We start from the raw sequence: 14,386 nt of genomic DNA on the forward strand, positions 1-14,386 counted from the left end.
CTATTTTTATGATGGGATTATATATTGGACTATCAGTTAACTTCATGTTTATATGTTAACTTCATCTTAATATGCTTATTTCCATTTGCCCCCATTGGGTTTTGTCTTTGTTTTGGAACTGTTACTAACAGTATTAAAAAAAATAATAATAATATTTGTTCACTTCCAGAAAATATAGTCAGAGGTAACCCTTCCCTTATTACCCAAGAGCTGTTTTCCTGTTCATAAATGTTGCAAGTGAGTCATTTATGATTCACAGCTACTACTAGTGGGTCATTTTAAAGTCATATGTTTTGTGAAAAAAAAAAGCTTACTGGGATTATTTCCAATTTGAATAATGGTGAACACATTATTGGTTAACACATTCTTAATTGCGATGTGACTAACAGAATAACAATTTAAGTGTTCTGATGATTACCCAGATCATTATTTTCATAAGATGATTTATTTAAAAACAAAACTGCAGACATGATTCGTCACTTGCATCAGGGCACAGTTACTCTCATCTTTATGTGCAGAACAAATACAAAACCCACAACAGAGTGATCCATTTAGGCAGTACATCACAAGGGCAAGACAGGCTGTCAACAGTTGATTACCTCAGATCTTTCAGTCAAGATGTTGGGCTCCAGTATGAAACCAACTGAAAAGGTTATACAAAATAAAAATAAAAGTGAATGAGGATGAAATATCCTCATTGTTAAGTCTTTCAGGCTTTTTGGACAAATGTATCTTTTTCCCCACTGGTTGTGCAGCCTTTACACAAATATCACAGTGAGAGCTTGCAATGACACAGTTCTTTGTACATAAGTCTCCTCAGCTTGGGCATGTCCTGTTGACGGAAGGTGAAGGGCTGACCCAATGCGAGACACTTGCAGTACTAAAGAGGAGGTGGAAAAAATAAAGAGAGAAATAAAAGGTAAATCTTGTGTGTAGAATTGAGGAAAAGACATCTCAAACAAAATATATTCTGACAATATTTCTCTGTGCCTTTGTGGAATACAGATTGTTGCATTTTGGATGAAGCATGTCAAAGCGATAGTTCACCCAAAAACAAAAATTCTGTCATCATTTACTTACGCTCATGTTGTTTCAAGTCTTTTCATCTTTGGAACACAAATGAAGATTTTTTTTTATGAAATCTGAGCGATTTCTGTCCCTCTATATATTAGACAGCTATGCGACTACCACTTTGATGATTTAAAAAGTTCATAAAGAGATCATAAAACTACTCCATATGAATTGATTGGTTTAGTCCAAATATTCTGAAGAGACTTCATCATATGATGAACAGATTGAATTTAGGCTTTTATTCACATATAAACTTTGATCAGCGAACATAAACAGAAGCTCAATCATACCTGCTTGACGTGTGAAAGACCTCTTCCGGAAGCTCAAAAGTTCTGGGTAAAACATGAGAATGAACCTCAAGCAAACATGCTTGAGCTTCTGTTTACCACAACTTATGTGTGAGTTGATGAAAGTTTATATTTGAATAAAAGCATAGATTAAATCTGTTCATCATATAAAGCAATCAAAGTCTCTTCTGAAAAATTGGACTAAACTGCTCAAATCAAATAGATTAGTTTTACAATCTCTTTATGAACTTTCTGAAGCGTTAAAGTGGTAGTTGCATAGTTGTCAATAGAGGGACAGAATAGCTAAGATTTCATTAAAAATATCTTAAAGTTGCCCTAGAACGCTTTTTCACAAGATGTAATATAAGTCTAAGGTGTCCACTGAACGTGTCTGTGAAGTTTCAGCTCAAAATACCCCATCGATTTTTTTTAATTAATTTTTGTAACTGCCTGTTTTGGGGCATCATTAGAAATGCGCCGATTCAGGCTGCTTCCCCTTTAAATGCTCGCGCTCCCTGCCCCCTCCTGAGCTCTCGACTCTATCACTGCATAAACAAAGTTCGCACAGCTAATATAACCCTCAAAATGGATCTTCACAAAATGTTCGTCATGCATGCATGAGATCATGTGAGTATAGTATTTATTTGGATGTTTACATTTGATTCTGAATGAGTTTGAGACTGTGCTCCGTGGCTAACGGGCTAAAGCTAACATTACACACTGTTGGAGAGATTTATAAAGAATGAAGTTGTGTTTATGCATTATACAGACTGCAAGTGTTTAAAAATGAAAATAGCGACCGCTCTTGTCTCCGGAATACCGTAATAAATGATGGTAACTTTAACCACATTTAGCAGTACATTAGCAACATGCTAACGAAAAATTTATAAAGACAATTCACAAATATCACTAAAAATATCATGATATCATGGATCATGTCAGTTATTATTGCTCCATCTGCTTGCTTACCTTGTCTGATGATTCAGCTGTGCACAGATCCAGACGATAATACTGCCTTGCCTTGAACATGGGCTGGCATATGCAAATATTGGGGCCGTACATATTAATGATCCCGACTGTTGCGTCACAGTCGGTGTTATGTTGAGATTTGCCTGTTTTTCGGAGGTCTTTTAAACAAATCAAATTTACATAAGGAGGAGCTAACAATGGTGTTTGAGACTCACTGTATGTCATTTCCATGTACTGAACTCTTGTTATTCAACTATGCCAAGGTAAATTCAATTTTCAATTCTATGGCACCTTTAATTTGTGTTTCAAAGATGAATGAAAGTCTTACGGGTGTGGAACGATATGAGGGTGAGTAATTAATGACAGAATTTTCATTTTTGGGTGAACTAACCCTTTAAAGGGAACCCCTGGTGTTAAGACTTGTATGGCTTAATATATTGTAAATGATGTCTCTTACTGAAATATGTAGTAAAAAACCCATGAAAGATTTACGTTATTTAAAAAATCCATGACATATTTGGACCGATTTGGACAATGGGCGGCGCCATTCTGTTTGCGTTCTATGTCGATGACGTCAAATGGTTGCACTCACTGCTCTACTGACACTGTCCTATTGCTATTTTTAATGCAACACAACTCGGAATATAATATTATAATGCCACATTGTGCAGCTTTTGGTTGTAATTTTCAGTCGATGAGCCACAAGAGAAGCGATATAAGTCTTCACTGCTTTATTAGCCATAAGAGGAGAAAAGAATGGCAAGTTGTGAAGAATGTGGACGAATAAAACTTCCTAAAGATCCACGTTTTTGTTCTCTTCACAAGCCCTGGTGCCTTTGAGGCTTTTAGTAGACCACAGCAGAAAGAGCTTACAGTTGGCGATGGATATAAGTGTATGCTTTAACCAAATGCCGCGCCTGTCGTGGAGACTGATGAAGGTAAGCCTATAACACATCTCGATTGAGACAGACTGCCTCAAAACTCATGTGTGCCATGATATCTGATCGCATAAAATAGTAGCATCTTCTCAGCATGTTTAACTTTATTTAATGCATTCAGGTGACATAAAACCTCAGAGCATGATCAGCTCTATGAACATGGTGTATGTACATACCTGCAGGACAAATGCACCACAGTCACTGTCATTATTCTGTCGGCCAACATTCTGCAACATAAAAGAGGCTTTATCAACTGTCATTCAGACATTTGTACAGCATTAGATAAAAAAAGTCAAGCTGAACATCATTGAGCCATCACAACAAGTAGCAATTTGAGGAAATTGTCACCGCAGTGTCTGGACTCACCATTTTAAAAAACCCTTTCCACCCTGTGAGAAAGTCTTTCTTGTCTTTTATCATGGCTTCTGCCTGCAGGTATTTAAAAATATGCTGTGGAGGGGAAAAAAATGATCACTTAACCAATTAGAGTAACAAACATAAAGACAAAGGTTAAGATTTTATTACATTGTTTTAAGCCCGGGACACACTGCACAATTTTTGGCTGTCCCAGACAAATCGTGATCGTTTTGTGATCGTGGCTCTAATCGGTGGTCCTATGTCGTACAGTGAGACAGGTACAAAGATGGCTGTTGTCACAGTCTTGCGACCAAAGATAGCCTAAGATCATTTTTTGACAGTGTCAGAAATTCAGCATCAACATGGCACTAAAACTTAAAACTGCTTACCTCAAGCTCTTTTCACCTTCCTCTTTCACAACACAAAAACTACAACTGCCAAAGTGTGATTCAACATGGTCTTTTTGTTTACCACTAGCGCATGCTGATGACGTTTTAATATTCTACAGAAACTTGCATCATAGCCTACGATTCAATAGGTGTCATCATCGTACACACTACTTGCTTGTTGTACCCAAGTTTAAAAAAATCCATGTCGCACAGTGTGCAGTGTATCCCGGGCTTTAGACATTACACACAGGTTCAAACAAATGTCATTGTTTGTGGAGAAGATTTTGACTGTACTATAGTACATAAAACACTATATTTTTTATGAGGCTTATACCTTGGGGCAACGGCGATTTAGAGTTCGCTGAGAATCGAAGTATGTGATGGAGCGCCGTTTAATATCAACCGAGACCAGTGACCAGTGCACTTCTAAATGAATGGGAATCAACAAAAGATCCTTCTGGAAGATGTCCACCTGAAACATGTTTGAACTTGTGTTGATGAAAGCAAGAACATGAACATGCGTTCTGCAGATTTACTTTAAGGATTTGCACTGAAGAATGAACCCATAAAAGGGTTAGTTCACCCAAAAATGAAATTTCTGTCATTAATTTCTCACCCTCTTGTCGTTCCACACCCGTAAGACCTTCGTTCATCTTCGGAACACAAATTAAGAAATTTTTGATGAAATCCGAGGGTATCTGATCCACACATAGGCAGCAGCGTCATTGCACCTTTTGACGTCCAGAAAGGTAGTTAAAAACATGGTTAAAATAGTCAACATGACTGCAGTGGTTCAACCTTAATGTTATGAAGCGACGAGAATACTTTTTGTGCGCGAAAACAAAACAAGAATAATGACTTTATTCAACAATTTAAACCATTGTCATACGTAGTGAACTCAGTGGAGGCTTCATTGTTTACGTCCGAATGCCGGCTCATTATTGGCAGGATCCTGTGTCAGCATCACACGCATGCGTCGTGCTGCTCATGTGTTCAGCTTCAGCCAATAATGAGTTCACTACATATGAAAACGGTTCTAATTGTTGAATAAAGTCGTTATTTTTGTTTTGTTTTTGTGCACAAAAAGTATTCTCGTCGCTTCATAACATTAAGGTTGAACCACTGCAGTCATGTTGACTATTTTAACCATGTTTTTAACTACCTTTCTGGACGTCAAAAGGTGCAATGACGTTACTGCCTACGTGTGGATCAGATACCCTCAGATTTCATCAAAAATATCTTAATTTGTGTTCTGAAGATGAACGAAGGTCTTACGGGTGTGGAACGACAAGAGGGTGAGTAATAAATGACAGAAATTTCATTTTTGGGTGAACTAACGCTTTAAGCAACACAACTATTTAGAAAATAAATTCTAATATAAAAGGTACTTTAAACTGTAATAACATTCGTTTTTTATTTAATCAAATACATGAAGCCTTAATGAACATAAGAGACTTCTTTCAAAAACATTAATAAGTCATTTTTGTATGGTAATCCAAAATTTTGAATGGTTTGAAAGAGATTTACAGTTCTTACATTCTTTGTCCACCGTTTCACTCCATCATAACCTTTGGTCCTCAACTTGTCATAAAAGAAACTGTTGAAGAAGTGTACCTAAAAGTAAATGAGATGCCATTAGACACAACAGAAACCACTGAATGCAAGTGAATACAAATGAACTATATGGCAGAACAGAAGAATTACATAGGAGAAATGTGAACCAAAAAAAAAAAAAAAAAAAAAAATCACCTTTTCAGGCACTGAATCCATCACAAGGTCTCCATACATGTTCATGACCTTAAGAAATCAGATGAAAATATGTGTGCATAAGCACAACTGAGAAAAGCAAAATAATTAAATATATCGTATATAAGTCAAAACTGACCTGGTCATTGAGCCAATTCTGTCCATAGAGGGTGCTAAGATCATCCATAGTGAGAACATGACGCTTGTAATTCACCCGGAACCCTTTCACCATGGCAGTCCCTGGAGACCTCTGGTAAACCTGAATTAAATGTTGCACCACAACTTTCCTGTGGGAACATAGTAAAGAAAAAAGCTTTAGCTTTCTTTCTAAAGATCTATGTTACACACAATAGATGCACAAAGACAAAGGGCCCTATTTTAACGATCTAAACGCAAAGTGTGTAAAGCGCACGGCGCAGGTGCACTCAGGGCGTGTCCAAATCCACTTTTGCTATTTTAACGACGGAAAAACGGTCCGTGCGCCGGGGCGCATTTTTGAAATGGGTTGTCCCTATTCTCTAAATGAGTAATGGGCGTAACGTTCAATAAACCAATCAGAGCGTCATCTCCCATTCCCTTTAAAGGTCCCGTTTTTCGTGTTTTTTTGAAGCTTTGATTGTGTTTATAGTGTGCAATGTAACGTGTTCATGTTTCGCGTGTAAAAAAACACAGTATTTTTCACATAATTTACTTATCTGTATACCGCTGTTTCCACTGTCATAAAAACGGGCTGATGACTTCCTTGTTCTATGAAGTCCCTCCTTCAGAAATACGTAACGAGTTCTGATTGTGCCAGCGGTTCCTGTGTTGTGATTCGACAGCTCTGAGCGCACCGTGCCCGGAAAAGTCACGCCTCTTACCATAACGTGGAGATGCACGCGCTCAGTGTTATTGTAAACATGTCTTTAATTTTACCCTATCAATTTGAGCCGGAATCAGACCCGGTGATTGGACTGCGGGATGAAAATAACAGCGTTTCGACAACATGGCGACAAACACACTCTACAAACGCAACTCTTGTGTATTCCTGTGGGCGGAGGTTAGTCAAAAAACTGTTTTAGTGACGTCATTAAAGAAGGAAGTAGAGGGATGTAGTCCAAACTGGCCGTTCGATGTAGCCGACTTCTGTTAAATAAAATATCTCGCTTGGCACTGAACTTTGAGCTTTAAAATTTTACAGACTTTATTTATACTCTAACAACAACATTACACACTAACTAAAATTTGAAACATGGGATCAGGAAGAACGGGACCTTTAAGAGCGAGATGCGCTCGCGCCATGGCGGATTGCTATTTACATGCCGTACACGCGATGAGTCAGTTAATATATATGTGGGTGTATTGGCACGATTGTTCAATTAATTAGCCAATTTCGTTCATCATTATAAGTAGTAATAGGCTGAATTGAAAATAGGTAGCCTAATTCTAATACACGCAATGACTATTCATCATTACATTTTTATATTTATGTAGCCTACACAATAATATTCTTTTACACTGTAATCCTTTTGTTTTTAATATTTGGCATGTTTGTGTGATGCGCATCCCTGTGTGTAATAAGCAAAGTCAACGCGCACTGTGGACGCGCCGAGAGTCGCAGTTTCTACCAACGCGCTCTAACAAAAAAATATTGCGCCATTGACTTTAGACTTTAGACCAGGTTTGAGTTGGTCTTTGGTGCAGTCTATTTTCAGCTCCTTAAAATAGCAATGCGCCGGCAATGCGCCTGAACACACCTCTTTTTTAGACCAGCACGCCCATGGGCGCACTAACTGGCGCAAATGCATTTACTAATTTAAGGACGTGGCGCTGAACGGGAAAACGCGAACGGCGCCGGACGCAAACTAGCAAACACACTTGCGCTGCGCCTTGCGTCGCATTGCGCCGGGTGTATTATAGGGCCCTCAGAATTAAAAAGAAAAAAGAGTGTATTTGAGGTTGTGCATGTGCAAGACCTGTGAGGCTGAGAGAAGTCCTCATTAAAGACGCCCTGCAGTTCCTCTACAATATCATCTGAATGTACAGGAATTAGACTTCCATACTTTCGAAGGTATTCATCAAGAAGACCTGAGAAATAAATAAATGCATGCATGAGGTGCCACCACTACAGATCCAAGGACATTTTACCACCAAAATCTGTGAGGAGTATTACATCGAATTTGGGCTGCAATCTTGGCATAAAACCTATATAATCCAAATATGCTGGACATACTTCCATATCATAACCTAAAGAGATAATATGAGATAGGATGTAACTTTCTGCAGCTTCTAGACAACAGAAATTCTACCTTGGACATAAGCCCTGTGCTCCTCCAATAGGACCATCTCCATCTTTTGAGTGGTGGGCTTCACGGGTATTGAAAGGTATTCCCGAACCCCAGTGACTGCTGAATTTGACTGAGAATCCCCATGATAACCACTGAAACCAAAAAACTGCTTTTCTGTGGAGAGAGAACAAACAATAATATAATGCAGTTTTGGCTATAAGTCTGATTAATCTAAATCAAGGGTTTTCAGTCTTTGGATCGCCATATATGATCATCCTATTGTGAGAGACTCCATCCTAAAATTTAAAAAGCAGCTATTTATTATTAGGCAACTATTTATTAAAAGGTAGCTATTTATTATCATCATGTATTTTTTGTTAAATTTATTATTTATTTAAATCAAATTTATATTTTTATTTTAATATCATTTTTTATTTATTTTAAATCATTTATTTAATTTTATATATTTTTTCTAAATAATTTTATTCTATAAACTTTGACAGACCCCCTAGCACTCCCTTGTGGCCCCAGTTTCAAAACCCCTGCTCTATATAAAAATGAGAAAAGAAAACATCTCACCTTTTTCTCCTCCACTTGTTGTCTCCAAACCTATTTGTGATGACCCCAAGGTGTCACATCCCTGTTCTCGTCTCTTGCTGGCAATTAGGCTATACTGGCGCCACCTCCTTGCCCGTCGATACCCTAAGGTGCCGACCCACTGCGCCCGCTGTCTCCACGTTTTCCAATTCTGCACGAGCCGGTTGCGTAGCCTTGCACTAGACCGTAGTCTTCGCCAGCGCTTCAGTCTTTGCTGCCTAAGTCCATGAAGCCGAATCTGGAAGGGATTCTCGGGAAAGTCTCTAGCTTTGAATTTGGCCTCCCCTTCGCGCGAGGATACCTGCTGCCGATAGTTATTAGCGAGCATAACTTGCGGTTGTGATTCAAATGGCATTTGCCAGTCTTCTACTTCATCTTTCTCTTCCCACGGGGCACAATCAGAATCAATCTCTTCCTCATCCTGTTCTTCCTCTTCCATATCTTCTTCATTCTCATCAAATCCAGCCTCTTCATCAACTTCTACTGGTTCTATGTACTCTCCAGTCCAGATTTGCTCCTTGTGACCTAGTTTGAGGTGAATAGGGCTGGTGGCGTTGGGAGGAGAGTTCGGATCCATTAGACCACCTCCCATGCCTCCAACACTGCTGGCCTCCTGGCTCACAGTCAAGGAGAGTTCCCCTTGCCAGCGGTTCTGAGCCAGGCTTCCACCACTGTCTCTCATAGTCCACTGGCAACCTGCTACCTGCGCCAGTTTGCCGTCTGTAAGAGTGAAAATGTGAATTAGGGTAAATTCAGTACTCTGTTTCTGTTTCTGGATAATCTGCATAATACACATGTATTACTTATAACCTACTGATAACTGGTCTTGTGTAATATATAGTATGGTGACCAAACGTCCTGTTTTCCTAGGACACGTCCTGTCCTGGCTGTTTTTTATAAAGTGATGAAAATGTCCTGGTTTTCATTGTGCCATTAAATTGACCGGTGTTACGAGATTTTCGGTTTCTGAAGGCGAAGCATACAATAATATAAATGAGTTTCGCAGATATGTACGATTGCACGTGCAACTGAGAATATTAGTTCACATTGTACCTCAAGACATTAGTGGATTATTCCATAAAGGTAACTATATTCTCAGCATCGCTGTTGACTTATGGCTAAACTACAGTTGTTTACTTCTAGGTAACAGTTTATAATGTTTTCATTAGTATGCACGATTTGTGCAGTCGTCTGTAACTGAAAAACAGATACTTCGTGTAACAGCAGAGCAACATTTAGCTATGGTCTACAATGAGTTCAGCTCTCTGTGCTCTTCCTTTGTACCTTTCGATGTAACAGTTGATAGGCCTATATAAATTTCTTTATAACTTTCATGCTTATTTGTTAAGCAACAAAAAATTGCTGGGAAAGATGCGCTCTACAGCAAAATATAGATGGGCAAACAAGGAGGATGAGGAAGAAAAACAGGATGAAGAGGAAAACGAAGATGAAGAACAAAACTAAAGATATCGATTTTTTTGTTAGTTAGTTTTTGTAAGAGCTATTTTTGTTAAAGGGATAGTTCACCCAAAAATTAAAATTTGATGTTTATCTGCTTACCCCCAGCGCATCCAAGATGTAGGTGACTTTGTTTCTTCGGTAGAACACAAATCATGATTTTTAACTCCATCCGTTGCCGTCTGTCAATCAAATAATGTGAGTGAATGGGAACTTGGATCAATAAGAGTCGAAAAACCTTGCATAGACAAATCCAAATTAAACCCTGCGGCTCGTGACGACACATTGATGTCCTAAGACACGAAACAATCGGTTTGTGTGAGAAACCGAACAGTATTTATATAACTTTTTACCTCTAAAACACCACTATGTCCAACTGCGTTCTGCACTCGTTTAGTGAGGTCTGATTGCGCTCTGACAGCGGAAGTGATGTCTCGCGTATATACTTCAATGAGTGCTAGACATTACTGCCGTTGTCAGAGCGCGATCAGACCTCATTAACCGAGTGCTGAACGCAGTTGGACATAGTGGTGTATTAGAGGTAAAAAATTATATAAATACTGTTCGGTTTCTTGCACAAATCATCATTTCGTGTCTTAGGACATCAATGTGTCGTCACGAACCGCAGGGTTTAATTTGGATTTGTCTATGCAAGGTTTTTCGACTCATTGATCCAAGTTCCCATTCACTCCCATTATTTGACTGACAGATGGCAACGGTTGGAGTTAAAAATCATCATTTGTGTTCTACTGAAGAAACAAAGTCACCTACATCTTGGATGCGCTGGGGGTAAGCAGATAAACATCAAATTTTCATTTTTGGGTGAACTATCCCTTTAAATTTGGATTGCTAATATAGCAGAGGTATTTTTTTAGTTATTTATTTATTTTTCTAATACAGAAGAGACATTATTTCTATCATTATTTCTGAAACTTGTCATAATAAAACATGTTGAGTAACCCCTGAGAAGCCTATCTGAATTTGTGTCTTTGGTTATAGATAGTATTTTGTAATATAACAATTTTCTATCCATACAGAGGAGGCATACTTTAAATGTATTGAAATTATAAGGCATCTTTGAGTAAACTTTGAGTATCATTTGAGTATCTCATTGCCAGGCAGTGTGTCCTGGTTTTCGGTAATCAAAATATGGTCACCCTAATATATAGTGATTGGCAAAGTACATATTATATATCTTGCATACATCTTATTTTACATTTTATACATAAAAAATAGTGTTATATGCTGTTTTCATTTACTCTTATATAAAAGGGGCAAATAAAAAGGAGCAGAACAATTTACAAAGAAAGCAAGTATTAGAATTAGACACTCACAATAGACATTCTCACAATAATTTAACAATCTGTGCGAGTTTAACCAAACGTGATTCATGAAATTTTCATGCACAACGGTAAAATGCTACTATGAACAACTAAATGAGCGGAAAACATATATTTTACAGCTTCATGTCTACCACCCCTAATCAAAGCGTTTCAATGGTCATGTTATATCTAGAGAACACATATTTTGTGAGTTTTGCAACCACGTTATAAGCCGAATAATTCACGGTTGCTTTGGTAGTATTTTCTCTCTGGCATGTGCAAATTCGCTAATTAGCTGACTGGCTAACAGCTATCTACTGTCCAGTCTCTTGAATTATACCCACATATCACTCACCTTTTACGTGCAGTTTTACACCAGTGTAAGTTAAAAACACACGCCGCAGCTTTGCCTTTACTTCCCACGAATTTGGGGCATAGAAACCAAATTGTGCATTACGAGGATTTCCACCTCAATCAATGAATACAGTCGCGTTCTTTGCACGAAACCACGCACCAGCTGCTGCGCGCAACTGATGACATCAGTGGTCTCGTGTAATGGCGCTACAGATGCTTGCAAAAATTTTCAGCCATTCCGTGCGACAAACTGTTTTTTCAATAATCCGATTATTGAAAAAACAAAGAAAAAACTTAATTGCTGGCTTCAAAGGGGTCTTTCACGCCTCTCTTATGCGACCCAATCTCTCTATGTAGATAAACCACATGTACGTTGATTGATAGAGCTCTAACAGATTTTGTCTGGAAAAACAAAAGCCATTATATGAAGAAGTCTGTCATTTTAAATTCTTAGGTGGTTTAAATTTGATTGATTTTAGTTCTTTAAATTACACTTTCAAAATAAATTGGCTTCATCGATATTTGAAAAATCAAGATTCTATCTGGAATATCTTCCCTCAACAAGCTTTTTCATAAATTGGAGGTACAATTTTTATTGATGTGCAACTATCAAAAATCAAACTTTCAAATTTCCACCAAAAGGTACTTTTAGCATGGGCTTTAATATATAAACCTAATTTCACTCCCCATAAATTCTTTATTTGGAACAATAAAAATATTTTATACAAAAATAGAACTTTATTTTTTTGATCAGTGGTTTAATAATGGATTACTTTTAGTTTGTCAGCTATTTAACAACAAAAGTTTACTAATGACTTACGCTGAATTTCTTTCAGAATACAATGTACCAGTTACTCCCAAAGAATTTGCCATATAGTTATGGGAGCGACGCCAACAGGAATCTGTATGCTTTTTAAGAATTACACTCACTCTGCAACCTGAGCCAATAGACACTCATACAATATGTTTTTCAGGAGAAAAAAAAGATAGAAACAAGAAAGTTAGATACCTGTTCCTTGAAGATATTATCTCAATATCTCCTGCAATCTTTTACTGGAATAATTTATTTAAAAATTTAAATTGGAAAAAGGTTTGGTCTTTACAACAAAAATATTTCTCACCAATAAAGTAAAAGAAGTGTCTTTCAAGATAATAAATATATTTTACCCTGCAAAATATTTTATGATTAAATATAAAACCAATATTGATGCAAGATGCTCATTTTGCCAAGTGCACACAGAAACTGTCTATCATTTATTTTGGTCATGTTTATAGGCTACTGAACAACTAGGGAAAAATATTGAAACATTTATTAAAGTTAATATCCAACAAGATATATTTGTAACTTTTAAAGATATTATTTTTTGGCCACTTTGATTCTGATTCTAATAGAAACAAAGCTTGTTTTGTTATAAATTTAATTTATTTTCTTGGCAAATTCTACATCCATAAATGTAAATTCACTAACAACAAACCAATTTTTCTTGTTTTTTTGAAAGAATTTAAAATGTACCTTAACTATTTCATCTTCTGTAAATAAGAAAGCAAGAAGAACAACCTCAATTTGTAATGACTTTAATTTGTATACTCTAATTGAAATGTAAATTAATATCTTACCCTCTTTTTTCTTTTCTTTTCTTCTGCTAATTTTTCTTTCTTCTTTATCTTTTTCTGTTTGCAATTATTGTTATAATTTTTTTGTTTTGTATGTTCAGATGACATTGTACATAATGTTGATACATGTTGTATACTATATACAAAATTGTATATCATTAATGTCATCTTTGTAATGTTTGCAACCATAATAATAATAAAAAAAAAAATTCAGCCATTCCCTCTGGACTTAATATTATTATGAATGGTTATTTATCATATAGTCAATTTACACCAATATTACCATCACTATACCCTGGCCCAACTAAGTTTAAATGTAAGAAATGTACAAACGTTTATATTAGACAAATATTCAGCAATGTCATGTTTCCTTACAGGTCTGCAAGAAATAATTTGGATATTTTTTTTGACAAACAAATGCTTAAACATATTAGAACCTCATATTTAAAATTTCCAGTTCACCCCAAAATTAAAGTTCAACACACTTTAATTCAAAATTCAACACACTTTAAAATCTTATATGATATTTACCCTTCTGGAGAGTTTCTAAGGGTAGAATATTCTAATGTCTTCTGGGACAAAATGCACCCCCCCCCCCCATATGTTTTTCTGACTCAAGGTGTAGGCTATCTACTTAGATATTTAGTAGGTTCAAAAAGTTTTTTAGTCTAAAGTTTATTAGGTTATTGAATAGGTTTTCAGTAGCTGAATTTAAATGGCTATCCTTCAGATAAGGTATGTACTTATCTATTTGGTTAATGATCTTTTTCTGTGCTGTCAGTATGTTTCAAGCCTGAAATAAGATCTTATGGTTAAGAACATGCTGCATATTTCTAGGCCTGAGTGAGTCACGATATGATGGGAAGGAAGAACTGCAAAAATTGCACTGTCTGGAATAAATGATGAGTCCTTTGAAATACAGCATGCAGTTGACTCAACAGATTCACAGTAAATGGGATTTCCCATAACTCAGCTGTTAAATATCTGTTATATCGTACTGATGTGGCTCATTATTAT

General features: G+C 36.8%; 1 protein-coding gene across 1 annotated transcript; it reads right to left on the reverse strand.

Moving 5' to 3' along the window:
• Window positions 1–426: 426 nt before the first annotated feature.
• senp3b (SUMO specific peptidase 3b) lies at window positions 427–11,989 on the reverse strand. Its single transcript, XM_048184099.1, has 11 exons — window positions 11,757–11,989; window positions 8,604–9,341; window positions 8,046–8,198; window positions 7,713–7,824; window positions 5,897–6,044; window positions 5,761–5,808; window positions 5,548–5,625; window positions 4,346–4,483; window positions 3,632–3,715; window positions 3,442–3,492; window positions 427–880 (listed from the first exon to the last, which is right to left on the reverse strand). Exons 2-11 carry the CDS (start codon window positions 9,301–9,303, stop codon window positions 770–772), a joined length of 1,623 nt encoding a protein of 540 aa, XP_048040056.1. The 5' UTR covers window positions 9,304–9,341; window positions 11,757–11,989; the 3' UTR covers window positions 427–769.
• Window positions 11,990–14,386: the final 2,397 nt, after the last annotated feature.

The sequence above is a fragment of the Megalobrama amblycephala genome, linkage group LG3 (assembly GCF_018812025.1).
Source record: "Megalobrama amblycephala isolate DHTTF-2021 linkage group LG3, ASM1881202v1, whole genome shotgun sequence".
NCBI classification, from domain to species: Eukaryota; Metazoa; Chordata; class Actinopteri; order Cypriniformes; family Xenocyprididae; genus Megalobrama; species Megalobrama amblycephala.